Here is a 15,214-nt window from a genome sequence, read left to right as displayed (position 1 = left end):
ATATAAAAGAGACTTCAGATACAGTATTAGGGGACCACTAAGGTCTATATAAAAGAGACTTCAGATACAGTATTAGGGGACCACTAAGGTCTATATAAAAGAGACTTCAGATACAGTATTAGGAGACCACTAATGTCTATATAAAAGCATCCAAATAGCACCATGTCATGGGACCTTTAAGAGCCATAGTCCCATTACAAAGAGAAGTGAATAAGAAATCACCACAGACAGAGCAGGTTTAATCCAGACGGGGAACACTTTATTGAAAACAGAATCATATTAAAATACACATCCTTCAGTCTAAAAAGGGGGGTGCTGGGTGGTGCAAGCACAAGATAAAAGAGAATAGTCAATGACCCTCCTGAGAAACCATGTGAGCAGCTTTGAACCCGGTGAAACGTCAGAACCAGAGAGGCACGGTTTAGAAACGACAAAAACTAAATCACTCTCCGTGTATGGTTGTTGAAATGTGGAATATCAGATGCAGCGATGCGGGAGCACTTCTAAATCTGAACAGAGGAAAGGGGGGGGTGGAAATGGTTTTGTGGTTAGACCAAGTTGATAAGCATAAGAAGAGCTCCTGCCGCATGCATCACCACCCAGCTAGAGGCTACACAGAAACACATTAGGAGGTTACACGCAGGCACATTCACTTTTATTCTTGGTGCTTTTCAGTTTTCGTCCCGAAAATCTGTCAAAAACAACTTTGGAAGGACCACGTACAAACCATGCAGTCTCTTGGATAAACGGTAGTGTTGCTTGCTTGATCCGGAGTTAAAAATAAACTTCTGTAAACGTGTAAAGCAACAAAGAAATCCAACGTTATATGTAGCATTAAAAAAAAATCAAAAAAAATCATAGGTTTTCATTTAGAGCAGGGCCGCTGACAGGTCAGTAGCATTCGCGTCTGTCGAAGCAGAAGCTCGGCTAATTTATGCAACTTTTTTTTCCCGTGCTTAAAATAACTCGTAACCCTCAGCTAAGCGACACCATAAGTTCTCCATCAGCAGCCACAATCCATTACACGACAAAGCTGCTGTCTCACCAAGAGATCAGGGAAGGGATTTCCTCCAAATCAAAGCGTTCACAGCCCGCAGCCGTCACAGTTTCAGTGGAATAACAGGCCAGTACTTGGGCTGTTTGAGGTCACAGTTCCTGTCGAAATTGAGCTGCATTGCCGCCTCCATGGCCAGGATCTTGGCGGAGTCCCTGCCGTACAGCTTCTTCATCTCAGCCCCGCGTCTTTCGCCGGGTCGCTCCAAGGGAGGGGCCATGCTACTTCGCCAGGAGGCGCCGCCGCGCAGGTCCTGGTCGGCCGGCACGTAGCTCTCGTGCTGCTCGGCCTCCAACTGCTGCTGCTTCTCTGCAAGGACAAGAAAACAGACTGTGATATACGATGCCAAATGTGCATCCCTAAGCAAAGCCGATTTACTGATAACGTGACGGAGATGGGAGAAGTTTGGAGACTGTAGCCCTCCAAAAAAAATGCGCAATGAATGTCACAATCTTGAACTTTTCCCTCAAACGTTCTCTTACTCAGCTCCTCTCTGTGTTTCTCTGTCTGGGCGAAGTACTGCCGAAGCTCCTCGCTGATCTCCATGTTGCTGACGTCGCACTCGATCTCGCTGTCCGAGTCGCTCTCCTCGTCCCCGTCCTCTCCGTCGTCTTCCTCTCCTGCGTTCCAGTCAGCGTAGCGCTGCAGGTGGCTGCTGGGATACCGCTCCTCCTGGCTGTAGCCGTAGGCCGCCTCCAAGGCCTTTCGGTAGGCTCGCCCATGCCTCTGGTGCCAGGCCATAGCCTGCTGGTAGTGCTGCCAGTAGCGGCTGTACACGGGGCTGGAGAACCAGGACATCACGGAGCTTATGTCCTTCTGCTAATGAGAAAGATCACACCAGTTTATGTGCTTCGTTTTCATGTTAGGTCCAGGCTACTTTATCGGTACCTGTAGGTAAACTAGGTTTACAGTCTAAGAGGCAGGACAGCCTTACAACTTTGTAGACCAACACATAACATGCAACACACAAAACATTAAAACATATCAAACAGACAGTACAGCATGGGTAAAACACAGACAGTACACAACCACATTGACTCGTGCAGTTATATGCCGAAATTCTACAGCTAGTACATGACCAAGGTGCTTGTGCGTTGCGTGCAAGTAATCCTATTGTTTGTTTAACAGAGCGATTGGTGCTGGACTGTTTTTAAATCGTGTAGTTCTACAACCAGGGACTATTAGCTTCAGTCCAGAGGGGAAATACTGGAATTCCCTATTCAAAAGGGTGCAGGCTATTTTCTAAGATGGCCATAGCTATCCTCTGTAGCTGTTAAGCATACAGGGACGTGGGGGGTACCAGCTGGGACTCACCAGTCAGTTTACCTGACCATTTTACAAATTTGATTTAGGCGATTCTCGTGCTTAACTGAAACACACCCAAACCATGACACTAATGAGAAAGATATGAGGGATCCGATAAAGGCATGATAACATAATGTCATCATGTCATCAGTCCTTTCAACAAAAATAAGATGGCTGGGCAGTGGGCACTTTGACGCACACTGATGTCTCTGAATTTGTAGTTAAAAAAAACAAAACAGAAATCATTTAACGTGATGTCACTAAACTGCACATGGCATTACTCATGTTGACAATTTTAATTAAAAAAAACAGGAGGGGGGGGGAAATGTGTCACTTCCTGTGGACATAACACCTGAGTTTCCTGTGGGCAGCTGGTCCTTAGCATTGACATATATCCTTAGTTAGGTCTCAGTAAACTAGGATCTGTTGCAGTGCAGTCATTTAGGATTAGAATAGGGGGGTGTTACTGTAACACCATGCCCAGTGTACACCTTTACGGAGTAATACGCAAGCTAACAACGGTAAGAGGTCTTCTCCTCGGCCGCCTTACCATGATTGAAGACGCATGCAGGTTGAGGGAATCTTCCTGGCAACTTCGCTAACGTTATTTCGCCAGCCGACCTGCTAATTCTGAAAGATAAACAACTTACTATTAATAATAAACAACGTTAGTCAACAAGGAGTAATTTAAAATGTGACCTGTAGTTAAAATACGACTATGAAACAAAAGTTAACGTGAAGCTAGCGTTCACTTTTAAGGAATTCAGGAGGAATGTTAGGGAACTACGCTGTTAAAAAAACAAAAATGGACGCCAAACCACCAAAAACATCGACCGACCAAGACATACAGTTAATACCTGTTAACGTGTAAAGTGTATTTACATGCTGAACGCCTCTCATTAGGGAACATTTACCTGGTGTGATGGCAACTTATTTATTTAGTGGCTCATGCTGCTTCCTGAAAGCCAAATTTCCCAGCAGCCTTTGAGCCACAGCAAATTAAATTCTGGCTGCGTGGCGCCACCTAGTGGACACCGTGCACACACGCAAGGTCCTCCAACCCACCTGTCCATGTACACTGGCTGAGAGTGCAACCTGTGGCAGTTTAAAGTTGAAACTAATTGGAGTAGTGGATTAATACCTTGGCTTTCAGTAATTGTCTTTTTCAATGTCAGTTTATTTTAATTTTAAATATTATAATAGGTTTAAATATCTTGCATTCGACCATTTTTAAGAGTTTTAAAAAGTCGATGGTGTCTAATAATGATAGGCCTTGCTTTCTTCATCCATATTTTTTAGCATGCAGCACTGTTCGTAATAAGTGCCTACCTCTGATGCACAAAATGAACTGAGTCTAATTTTTTTTTTCTGTCTGATTTTTCTTTTTTTAGGGTGAAGCTGCGGATGTGGAAATGGATTTGTATGACATGCCGAAATAGTCAGAGGTGAAGTTCAATCTTTGTATCTCATTCTCTATATGCGTCTAAATTTAGTTCATTTTCCTATGCAATTTGGCTTAACAGCTTAACTGTTGTTTTCAGGGTAAAGTTGAGATTTGAAAAGGCTATCTAATTTTTAGTGCCTTGCATCTTTGTTCGAAATTCCAGTAGACAAAACCTTTTGATTTCTGTGGTTGAACATTTGCAAAACCATAACCACCAATACATATAACATGTTGTGAGCAAGGACATTGTGATATTTCAGGGAAGGGGGGTGTAAGAAAGATTATTTCGGCGGAGTGTTTTTGAGTGCTGTGAAACATAGTTTGACTGTATATCTGGGTCACGCTTTGGCTTGAGGCTTCAAAGCTTTCAGAGGAAATGCAAAAAGACAGATGTGCCTTTTTCAAAACACATTTCCTCCTTTTGATGTTAGAATGGATGAGTTAACACAATAAGTATTTTTCTCTTTTCCAGAACATGCATTTTCTGAAGTATATCATGTATTAGTATAAGTAGTAGTAGTCCGTGTATAAGTGTTACCCAGTGCATTGTGGATAATGCATGCTATATTACATTATGCATTTCACAACTTTCCAGGTATAAAATGACCTTAAATGAGTACGGTTGTCCTTTCTTCTTTTCTTTACAGCTAAACTAAAGGTTTATAAAATCCCATGGAATATGAGAGGTAAGTATTAATATTATAATTTTAATTGCAGTATTGTATTTGGCTGTTATGTTGATTTTTGTGTCAACCAGGTTACAATATTGGTAATTTCATTCACATATTTAAAATAAACCTTTTTTTTGTTAGACTACATGTATTGGTAACTGTTATATTAAAGTTACCCACGTCATGTATTTGGTCACAATGATAAATGGAATAGAAATACAAATACAATAATAAAAAAGTCAGATATTGCACATTTGTATTTGCAGAAAGACAAAGCTATTGCACCATTATTTGTTAGTGTTCAGTTCTTTTATGGCACATGGGTAAAAACTGTTCATAAGTCTGGATGTGCGGGCCTTCATGGACCTGTATTGTTTCCCAGACTGCAACAGGGTGAAAAGGTGATTGGCTGGGTGGGTGGGAGGAGTCCTGTGTGATGCTTGTTTGCCCCGACGCAAACATTGAGCCCTGTAAATGTCTTCTAGGGTGGGTAGCTGTGTGTTTATGGTGCCCTGTGCAGCTAGCAAACCACACCAGAATGCCATGAGAGAGGATGCTCTCACTTTTACTACATCCCTGTAGGCAGGCAGACTCGTCGTCGTTCTGTATCAGCCTCACCACAGTCGTGTCGTCTGCAAACTTGATCCGGTTTGTGCTGTGGGTCGGCGTGCAGTCATAGGCATACAGTATGTACGGGATGGGACTTGGCACGCAACTCTGAGGTGCTCCAGCGTTGAGCGTCAGGACTGGGGAACTGATTAGGACCCTAACCTGACAGTCTGTGGCCTGGTCTGTTAAGAAAGCCCCTGATCCATTTGCACGTGTCTGTGTTCACACCCAGGTCGCGCAGTTTGTCCACCGTTCTGCTGTGGATGATCGTGTTGAACGCGGAACTAAAGTCCGCAAACGGCACCCTCACATATGAGCCGGGGCTCTCCCAGGTGAGTCAAACATAGTCCGTAATAACTGTCCCCTTTAGGTGTACTTTTATGGACACGGTGTGTATTTATAACCATTGCCACTCGTCATCTGTTTGTGCTCTTTCACCAATTTCCTGCACAAACACTATTTTGGAATGTCCATTGTAGTTTAAAATGTCCCAATGATTAGTGATGCATATATTGATACCAGGAGCATCATACAGAGATTTATAGGTCATACAGTTCCAGTATGGGTCCACTACTCTCCCTGCTGGTAGACCTAGATAATGCAGGGTTGCTGCTGTCGACGCAAACCACAGTATTCAATCCCTATAACAATGTGTAGCAAGGATACATTTGATTTTTGTCACACATCTGTATTACATTTGACTTGACTCTTTTGTTTTCTAAAAGTTTAGCTCAAAAAGTATAATCCTTTTAATTATTTGACACGGTTACCACAAGCATTTACAAGCAAGCAAGAGTAAAAACCATTGTGGGTGTGGTTTATAATTGTCTTTCTTTTCATGTATACTATTACATATGTATTATAATTACAGATTAATTTCTTGCATGGATTTTGTAACTGTAAAAGTCTAAACCATGGGGGGAAGAGTAAAAGCCACTAAACCCAGGCCAGAGATCAAAATAAGAGTTGTTATTCAAGCTGTGGTTTCTGTTATGTAATTTCCTTTTCTTGTCAGAGTAGTTGCGTGTTACATAGGTCCAATTTCTCTTCATTTTTCATTCATTTTAATTTCATTTTAATTTCTCTGTGCCAGGTGATGAGAACAAAGTAGGTGGCCGGTGTCTTCTTGCTGCACGCTTTATATAGAGTAAGTAATTAAATACGTTTCATCAGTCGGAGCTGAGCACAAAGATAAAACTATGACACAAACCGTCAATGATTGTCACACATCTTCATGCTTTGTCTCGTGGCCACGGCGTAGAAACACTTGACCTAGTTTCATCCTTCACTCACTTCAGCGTGTAGCAGCATTTAAACCGCTGTCCGGAAACTCTCATCATCTCCTACAGTGAGAAAAAAGTCAGTGTCGGTCTGCGTCTTCGATAACCTGTTCTACTTGGTTCCATATTGCTGTAAACCTAAATCTATTTAAATCTGTCTGCCTGCCTGTGTGTCTCAGGTTGTGTAGCTCTATCTCTGTCTCTGTCTCTATGTCTGTGTCCAGTCCAGCTGAGGAACAAACCACCTATAACAAAGTTGCATTTCAAGTTTTTAGCGTTCCGGTGGCAATTTATTTGTATATGGTACAAAAAAAAGCACACATTTTTATTTACTTAACTTGCTTTGCCCAACATGGGAGAGTCAAACAACATGAGTATTAAATGCTTTTATCGTGAAGCATTCATTTAAAAAAAATAACCAAACATCATGCCTCTTTTCATATAAACTAATATATATGTATGTGTATGTATATGTGTTTAAAAAAAGACATGGTATGGACACACTAAATAATCAATTAATAAAATGTGAATTTTGTGAATGAAAATGCATAAAAAAAGGAAAGCAACGATAATTACATTAAATTAATGAATTAAAAACATAATATTCAAACAAAGTTTTAAAGCTATGTGTATGGAAGTGTGAATTGAAATGAAATAGTGATGCTGATATTTGGACATTTAGTAGATTAGATGGTGGTTTACACAGGTAAGGAGCTTTGAAAAAAAAACCAATGGGGTTATGGGTGGGGTACCACTTGATTAAATTATTTAACACAATGCTGTAGGAGAGAGACTGTAGAGGAAATCTAATCTGATTCCTCTGTATTCCAGTAACAAAGTCCATTTGGTGCTTAAGAATGCTGTGGTGTGTGTGTGTGTGTGTGTGGTCTCAGGTGAGAGCCTCAGCTTCAGAGTAATACGAGGCACCCGGCAACAGCAGCTGGGAGCTCCGTGGAAACCATCGTGTTCCTGTGTGAAGGTAGGTCTGGACCGTGTTCTGTCACTCAGCCGTGCCCAGCAACATTCACCTTTTTGAATGAGTTGATAATCCTTTTCATATTTACTGCTCATTATTGATGTGTGCGTCGTTGATTTAAAGCCATTGAGTCATCTGCTGAAATGGAGCCCAGTACCACTGATGGCAACCAGGACCTAGTCCTGTTCTGGGACGAGATCTCCCCAGTGCAAAGGTCAGACTCATGAGAACTCTTTAAAAATGGCACAATATTACATTTTATTTGTAATAGCAATTGTGCATGTATTCTGTGTGTAAAAAAAAAAAAAAAAAAAATGTGTTTAGTCCTGTCTAACAAAGACACACAATCTTGAAATTGTCAGTAATGTTCATAAGCATGTTTTTTTTTTCTTTTTTTGTTTATTTTTTTTTAAAGATAACCACAAAGGCATGAACAAATTCATCTCCTAAACTGAATGATCTGCCTCTGCCCATTAGACAGGCCTCTGTTTTTAAATCTCTCTCTTCTTAAACCCACCTCTTTCCTTTGGTCCTTTGACACCTGATGTTGACATTTGGATTTTATGTTTTTTATTGTATAGCTGTTTTCTCTTTTTTTATGTCTCTTAGTTTTTGTTTTTTTATTTTATGCCTGTATGAGTTATGTATTTTATGTCTTTTATTTATTGTTCTGTACAGCACTTTGGTCAACTTAGGTTGTTTAACCCTCCTGTTGTCCTCGGGTCAAATTTGACCCATATTCAAAATGTTTCCATATCAGAAATTTTTTTGTTTTTTCAACCAAATTGTCAAAAATAACGTGGATGGTTCCATACAACCGTTACTCTTCACAAGTAAAATAAAAGATCAGTTCAATACTTTTAATTGTATTTGGGTGTTTTTAAAAAAAAAAAAAAAAAAAAAAATAAGAGAGTGACAAAAATGTCAGAAATAGCTTCAAAAACGTCAAATAAAGTGTAGGAAAAAAAATTGACAAAAACATCGGTAAGAAGTGACAAAAAAAACTTTGGGGAAAAGCGACAGAAGTGTCAAAAGACAACCACAAGGTTGAGAAAAAAAGAAGTACATTTTGACCCAGAAAAATGTAAAAGTTGCACGGTCGACAGGAAGACAACACAATGGTTAAAAGTGCTCTATGAATAAAGTTTGATTGATCTCTTTCTTTCTTTCTTTCTTTCTTTCTTTCTTTCTTTCTTTCTTTCTTTTCAGACTCAAGTGTCAGGTCCTGCAGGATGTGAAGCCCGTCCTCAGACTGACGGCCAGCAGCGACCACCAAAGGATTCACGCAACGGTTAGTTGTGTGCTCGGTACCGGCTTTATTGTTATGGCTATACATAGCAACAGCCCATTAATGCTTTAAATAACTTCTCTGACTGTAGCTTCTGTTGTCATTGATTTAAGTCCACGTGCTGTCTGCCGCCCTCAGCTCCTGCAGGTGATGGCCAGCAGCAGTCGCCTGGAGCAGAAGTTGGAGCGCAGCCTGTGGACCCTGAAGGTTGTTATGGTCCTGGCCATGGTCTGGACAGCTTTGTGGGGCTTCACTCTGTACATCCACTATTCAGCTAGCTATTTTAACCGCTGGATCACGGCTAAAAACTGAGGCAGGAAAGTCTGTGTGTGTGTGTGTTTGTGTTTGACCTGCAACATAAATTCTGGACTCCTGGAAGTTGACATCTTTTTACATTGTGATGTTTATATGGGTCAACTGTATATGGATGCAGCTATACTCCAGAGGCATAGATAATGCACGCACACCGTGGAAACTAATTTCCCTCCTGGGGACAATAAAGTCTTTCTCATCTATCCATCCCGTTCATAAATTCCATAAGCCGGGAAAATAACTTCCGGACATTGCATCGCTGTCTGGTCTCATATCACATGTAATATTTGTAATTTTTGATCAGTGTCAAGTCTTCCTTCAAACCAATTTGGATTCATTGGGCGTCCTCAAACGAGTTGTTGAAACACGTTGAAGTGCTTAAATTGGACATCCAGTTGTTGTTTTTTGGACCCCTGCTTCAAGGTGGGGGGGGGGAAGAATCAAAGAGTTGGTAAGTTTGGCTTCCTGTACATGCTCTATAATACTATGGTTGGGTTTATTTCTTTAAGAATGATGCTTTAGCAGAAATGAATACTTTTCATTTGGAACCATTGTTAGAGATCCCCAAAAGAGTCTGAACTGGAAAGTAGATGCAGTCTTGTTGCACTTCACTTCACCATCACCTCCTATAATTGCAGTGACTTTTGTGTTTGTGAAACCTATCGGGAGAGAACTAGATTTTACTCTGATATGCATCAGTGCAACACTGAGTCCCATCGCACTTCTAGTGTGTAAGATCAGAACAGAGACCAGCTGGGGGGAGAAAGGTGTCGGGCACGAATGTGACTCCAGATTCCCACTTATGGAAGAAAATCGGACTATATTACTCCACCTGACCGGTTTGACACCAGTGGATAGTGGGAGCCACACCTGTGAGTGTTCACATCCATATCACTGTGGAAGGTAAGCGTTTGATTTATTGTCTTGTCTTTTGCATTTCAAACTTTATGCATTTCTCTGGTTATTTTCCAGTGTGTTCTTTATTTGACGGGCTAAATAAAAGTGTAGTACAACAAAATAATGATGTGTTTAATACGTTTAATAATGTCTTGCTTTTGAGATCTTCTAGTTGTCTCCTACACTGTTGTTGAAGAAATCAGAGCTGGCACTCATATCACAATTATTACCGGTAGTAATGTTTATAATGGGTATAAACTTGTGGTAATATATGGTATTTTCATAGCTTAATAATGTGTGTAGGTGTAACGTTATACATTTTAGATGAGATATTATAGGGAACAGTAAATGCATTTACTGTATTTATTGCTAAATATTGATGTGATCTAAAATGATGTGGAGTTTTTGTCTTCATCTTTTAGGAGAAGAAGAAGCTATCAGCGCTCATTTCTACCACTGTGATTGGTAGTGCTGGCGCATTTATCATTGCAACCGGATTTGTCCTTGGGCTTATCCTGAGAAAGAATTATTGCAGGTGAAACATCGCACTTTACAACAAAATGCATATCTTTATTACTGTGCTTTTCTCAACATAAACTACTACCTACAGCTCCAGTATGAAGTAAAAGAGTGCAAAGATAATTAAGGATACAAATTTGCAGCAAGGAGTAACCTTAATTTCCATTCTACTGTTGCTAGATGAAGTGTAGTTGCTTCTCTCTCTATGTGAAACCCCCCCGGCTCTTTGGTGAGCAATGTATTCTTTTCTTTTAAACCTTTCAATTTAGTGAGTACCTCAATCTTTGTATGCACTTCTACATTTATATATGTTTCAGGCATTAAGCTGACAAAGATTTAACAAAGAAAAGGTTTTTGAAAATGAATTCATGAAATTATGTACTTACACATTATACCTGTGAGTGTTCATATGATGGAGGAACACTTGTTGTCCATCTCAATTGCTGTAAGTAAGTTGTTCAGAAGAGATTAAAGAGCCTTATGTGAGATTCTCGCAGGTTGAATACAACATATACCTGGTATTTCTTTTCTTGAACTTGTTTAGCAGATGTAGTGGAAGGAACTTCTTGTTGTGGGTTCAAGAAGTAGCACATGTATTTAGGTGCTCTACTTCCTATGTCTTTGCCTGATTAATAATAATATAATCTTCTCATTGCCTCATCAAAGTAAATACCTGTGATTGGGGTTGTGCATCCAGTGAAAATTATTTAGATCAATGCTACTTTCTCCCAAACATTGACTTTCTAGAGTATCCTAACATGAAAGCAAAAGCGTTCACGTGTTGCACTTCCTTTTTAGAGGACCTCACATCACCTCGTACCTCTGAGAGAGCTCAGAGTTTGAGGTTTAGATGGCCACAGTACAAACGTGTCAGTGTGTCCTCCTCCTTTACAGTACATCATAGTGTACCCTGCCAGCAGCAGTTGCACCAGTAATGGGTAGATGGAAAATATGGTTAGTTCTGCTCCTGCAGCTAACTTTGTATGTCTTCAACACCAAAGGTATGGTAAAGGAACTACTATAGCTTTCATTTGACAAATGCATAAATATAGCACATGCTTACTCATTGAATCTTATTTCATACTACATTGACTTTTTGATTTGAATTGTTTGCAGAGACTGGGAAGCAACTGCAGAAAACCATCGGGAGCAAACCAGATGTTACTCCGATATGCACCAATACAACACTGAGTCCCATCGTCCTTATAGTGTGTAAGATCAGAAATGAGACGAGCGGCGGAGAAGAGTGTCGTCTGCTGTATCGATATGGACAGGACTTTGAGAACAAATGTGACTCCAGATTCACTATTATGATGGTGAATCAGACTGTATTTCTCCACCTGTCTGGTTTGACACCAGGGGATAGTGGAAATCACACCTGTGAGTGTACACATTCTGGTGGAACGGATATTCTCCATCTTAATATCACTGTGGAAGGTAAGTGTTTTCTCTGGTTATTTTCCAGTGTGCTTTATTTGACGGGCTAAATAAAAGTGTAGTACAAGAAAACAATGATGATGTGTTTAATTCTAACAATATAATAGGCCAGTAATACAAACCTGATACTGTGGACAACAGATGGTAGTATCTTAATGTCTGCTCCTTTTCTGACAAGGACTTTTTTTTTCTTTACAATATGTAAGGGGATGAAGATGCCAGCAGTTCTACGGACATGCCTTTCCTCAATGCTGTAATTATTGGTGTAATTATATTCATCATAATAACTGGAGTTGTCCTCGGATGGATCCACGGAAAAAATCACCACAGGTAAGACATTAATATAGCCTACATATACTGAAGTTATGATGGGGAATAAAACTATTTTAGTAAAGGAGATGTGAATAAACAATTTGTAATGAGTTGTTTCTGTTTGTCCGACAGAAGACAATCAGAAGTGCTGACAAGTGATGCAAACACGGTACTGCACATTAAATGTTGTACCTACTTGTTATCTGCTGTTATCTGCTATTCATTTTACTTCATTTTAATATTTTTTAATCTGTTTTGTGTGCTGCTGCTGCAGGAGCCAGAAGACATTGAGCCGTACATTACCTACATACAGAAAGAGAACGAGCTTTACTCAACTGTGATATAATTGACTGTGTTTACCTGATACAAATTGAAAGATGCTTTTGAAGAGTTTTAATTCTACAATATGTACTCTGATGTGATGCGTGTATCTGACTGAATTGCAAGTAAAGCAGGGTCTGCTGTCCAGGGCACTAACTTACTTTTTTGCATTTCATTCTAAAACTGATCAAGCTCACCTGTTTTCTATTAATCTTATTGTAAGTTTAATGTTTTAAAAGGAGCACATTGGGTGCATTATACTATTTAATTTTATTATTGTAAAGTATCCAATAAATTTGTTTTTAAAATAAAGTTGCAACTTGTTTTGGTATTCTGTTTGTCAAATACCTGCAAAGCCATAACAATTAAATATTTCAATATAAGTTTTATTTAAGAGAGTAATATGTAATACTGACAGGTAGAGGTTTAAAATGGTGCACTGTAGTCCATATTCAGAATAATGGAGACAGCTGCTCCCCCCGGCCCCTTGTACCCCAGGCTTGACTAACACTAAACCCAACATCCCATGATATCAGTGTATATATACTGTAGGTGTTGGCCAAAGCAGCTCGATATAAAAGTCCCCTGGTCTTAAAATACACACTTTGCAGTTGGGGTTCAGTGAGTGCTGGCCTTACCCCATAAACAATAAAAACTAAATAAACATATACCATTTCTTCCATAAAGATAATAATGTTGTCTAAGTTTATCTTGCCATTCCCTACTATTAGCCAGGATAAATTAGTGAAGCTCAGTGCTTACCTTTTCAGGAGGACATTTTTAGCATCCGTTAAGTTTTGTCCCTTTTGGTCTCTAAGCTGTCTCCATCTTTCAAATGCACCTCCGATATTTACCCGTGTTTTATCACGTCTCTGGTCATGCGACTGTTTAGAAAGATGCCGAGGATTTTTAGGTCCTGTAGAGGGGACCGAAACAAAAACCGACGTCGGAATGGAAATTTCAAAGGAGAAAACTGGCTTTAGTATGTTCAGAGAAGAAGCTATTTATAAATTTCTTTTATTGTAGTACAATACTTTCTCTTGATTTATACATGTAGATGTTAACAAAACAACATTCAAACATGTTTTTAAAAAACGCTATAATTTGTTGATTGATTTTTGGTAAAGACAAATGAGTCTTATTCCTCTTGTAGGATCAATTTAAAGAGTAATTTAACACCGTGCTGTAAAGCTGCCCTCTGGTTGGATGTTGCAAGATTATTAGGGCATGTTAAGTTACCTTTTCATTTTTTAACACACATTCATTGTCATAAATCATGTACAGAATCCTCAACGAAGAAGTTGAGACCTTTTTTTTTATTCTCATAATTATTCATACATGTATCACTGTTGTATATTATAAGATAAAGTTGCTAATTGAGGTCATTTTCCCAAGGATCATTGTTATAACTGTACTGTATATTAATGGAAAAAAATACTGTATTGTGAATTTATCATTTATTCTGTAATAATTAACCAAAAATAAAAAAATACTTTTGCTGCAAAACCTTTTCAAATTAAATATAGTCAATGTCAATCACCATGTGTTAAGTTATAGTATGTGATCTGTGCAATGTTTGTTGGCTATAATGCTATTGTGGTAATTATGGAGAGCATATGTAGCATTTCTTTATCAAAATGTTACCTAAGCTCAAACAAACTTGTGTCTTAACTTCAAAGTCTTTCTAGGACACTTCATCAGCTCATGTGCTTTAAAGATATTTTAGGTAGTTTGAGGTCTGTGTAGTCTTGTCCCCCCCCACCCCCTTCTCTTCAGTATAGTTTCCCGACTGCAACACTGTTACTCAGACCTCTCTCTCATCATGGGTCAGTTGACACTGTGTTATGTTCTGCTCCTGCCACTGTGTTTGGGTTTTGACTCTGAAGGTATGTACGGGAGATTTTAATAACATGCAATGCATGCTATTCAGCTAGTTTTGCAGTTTGCTAGAATAATGTGTAGCCTTTAATAAGTTTCCTAACTTTGTTTTTTTTGCAGTGACTCTTGTGAAAACCATCGGGAGAGAACCAGATGTTACTCCGATATGCACCAATACAACACTGAGTCCCATCACACTTATAGTGTGTAAGATCAGAACAGAGATGAGCGGGGGAGAAGAGTGTCGTCTGCTGTATCGATATGGACAGGACTTTGAGAACCAATGTGACTCCAGATTCACTCTTATGATGGTGAATCAGACTGTATTTCTCCACCTGACCAGGTTAACACCAGTGGACAGTGGGAACCACACCTGTGAGTGTACATATCCTGGTGAAACCTACATCCTCCATCTGAACATCACCGTGGAAGGTAAACAGATATTCTATTTTTCCCTCATACTGTGGCTAAATTTAATAAAAGCATACAATAATGAGTTCTTTGAAGAATTCAAATTGATACTTTTTTATTGCCTTTTAATACACAATTACAAGCAATTAACATAACAAAAGAAAGAAGAAAAAAAACATCTTGAGACTGGGCTTCATTTATCCTATAGAAACAACACTGTCACTGTAAACCTTTGACGTAAATCTACTGCTAAAATCTTACAGGATCTTACTGTTATATTGTTATACAGGATCATACTGTAAATGGCAATGCATTCTGGCAGAAAATAATATTACAGCACGTTACAGATTACAGGTATTTACTGTTAATACCAATGCATCTTGGGAAAATAAAGGAAAAGGTGGGAATTACACTGCAGCCAGTATATTACTGTACATTCAAATAATACAGTAATAAACTATCTATTTACAGTAAAATACCTTCAAATTTAAAAACTGTAT

At 39.2% G+C, this 15,214-nt stretch overlaps 2 protein-coding genes and 1 long non-coding RNA gene across 10 annotated transcripts; 2 read left to right on the top strand and 1 right to left on the bottom strand.

Moving 5' to 3' along the window:
- Positions 1–237: 237 nt before the first annotated feature.
- On the bottom strand, positions 238–3,368 carry gemin8 (gem (nuclear organelle) associated protein 8). 6 transcript variants are annotated; one of them, XR_003691787.1, is made up of 5 exons: positions 3,274–3,368; positions 2,910–2,989; positions 1,537–1,873; positions 1,046–1,363; positions 238–509 (listed from the first exon to the last, which is right to left on the bottom strand). XR_003691787.1 is itself a non-coding variant. In XM_028571884.1 (4 exons), the coding sequence occupies exons 2-4, from the start codon at positions 2,910–2,912 to the stop codon at positions 1,101–1,103; spliced, it is 603 nt and encodes a 200-aa protein (XP_028427685.1). In that variant the 5' UTR covers positions 2,913–2,989; positions 3,274–3,368; the 3' UTR covers positions 519–1,100. The 6 variants fall into 6 exon arrangements, 5 of the variants coding, with proteins under 5 accessions (XP_028427685.1, XP_028427689.1, XP_028427686.1 ...); XM_028571884.1 differs by lacking the exon at positions 238–509 and having other exon boundaries at positions 519–1,363; XM_028571888.1 differs by lacking the exon at positions 238–509 and having other exon boundaries at positions 519–1,363; positions 1,537–1,870.
- Positions 2,683–9,144, top strand: LOC114550910 (uncharacterized). Of its 2 annotated transcripts, XR_003691788.1 has the most exons (9): positions 2,683–2,880; positions 3,751–3,804; positions 4,451–4,489; positions 5,316–5,415; positions 6,177–6,230; positions 7,257–7,342; positions 7,463–7,553; positions 8,549–8,630; positions 8,766–9,144. It is a non-coding gene; the product is annotated as an uncharacterized LOC114550910 (long non-coding RNA). The 2 variants fall into 2 exon arrangements; XR_003691789.1 differs by lacking the exon at positions 6,177–6,230 and having other exon boundaries at positions 2,684–2,880.
- Positions 9,145–9,560: 416 nt separating this feature from the next.
- Positions 9,561–12,661, top strand: LOC114551176 (uncharacterized). 2 transcript variants are annotated; one of them, XM_028572328.1, is made up of 7 exons: positions 9,561–9,842; positions 10,259–10,371; positions 11,250–11,356; positions 11,472–11,792; positions 11,999–12,122; positions 12,237–12,273; positions 12,379–12,661. In XM_028572328.1, the coding sequence occupies exons 3-7, from the start codon at positions 11,290–11,292 to the stop codon at positions 12,448–12,450; spliced, it is 621 nt and encodes a 206-aa protein (XP_028428129.1). In that variant the 5' UTR covers positions 9,561–9,842; positions 10,259–10,371; positions 11,250–11,289; the 3' UTR covers positions 12,451–12,661. The 2 variants fall into 2 exon arrangements, with proteins under 2 accessions (XP_028428129.1, XP_028428128.1); XM_028572327.1 differs by having other exon boundaries at positions 10,259–11,356.
- The last annotated feature ends 2,553 nt before the right edge of the window (positions 12,662–15,214 follow it).

This window comes from Perca flavescens, chromosome 24 (assembly GCF_004354835.1).
Source record: "Perca flavescens isolate YP-PL-M2 chromosome 24, PFLA_1.0, whole genome shotgun sequence".
NCBI classification, from domain to species: Eukaryota; Metazoa; Chordata; class Actinopteri; order Perciformes; family Percidae; genus Perca; species Perca flavescens.
This window is presented reverse-complemented; position numbering and strand designations above follow the sequence as displayed.

Coding starts and splice junctions, on each gene's coding strand:
- gemin8 (XM_028571884.1), bottom strand. Junction 1,364..1,536: donor GAAACACAGAGAGGAGCTGA/GTAAGAGAACGT, acceptor TTGTCCTTGCAG/AGAAGCAGCAGCAGTTGGAG.
- LOC114551176 (XM_028572328.1), top strand. CDS start 11,290: ATGGGTAGATGGAAAATATGGTTAGTTCTGCTCCTGCAGCTAACTTTG. Junction 11,357..11,471: donor GTATGTCTTCAACACCAAAG/GTATGGTAAAGG, acceptor AATTGTTTGCAG/AGACTGGGAAGCAACTGCAG. Junction 11,793..11,998: donor TCTTAATATCACTGTGGAAG/GTAAGTGTTTTC, acceptor ACAATATGTAAG/GGGATGAAGATGCCAGCAGT.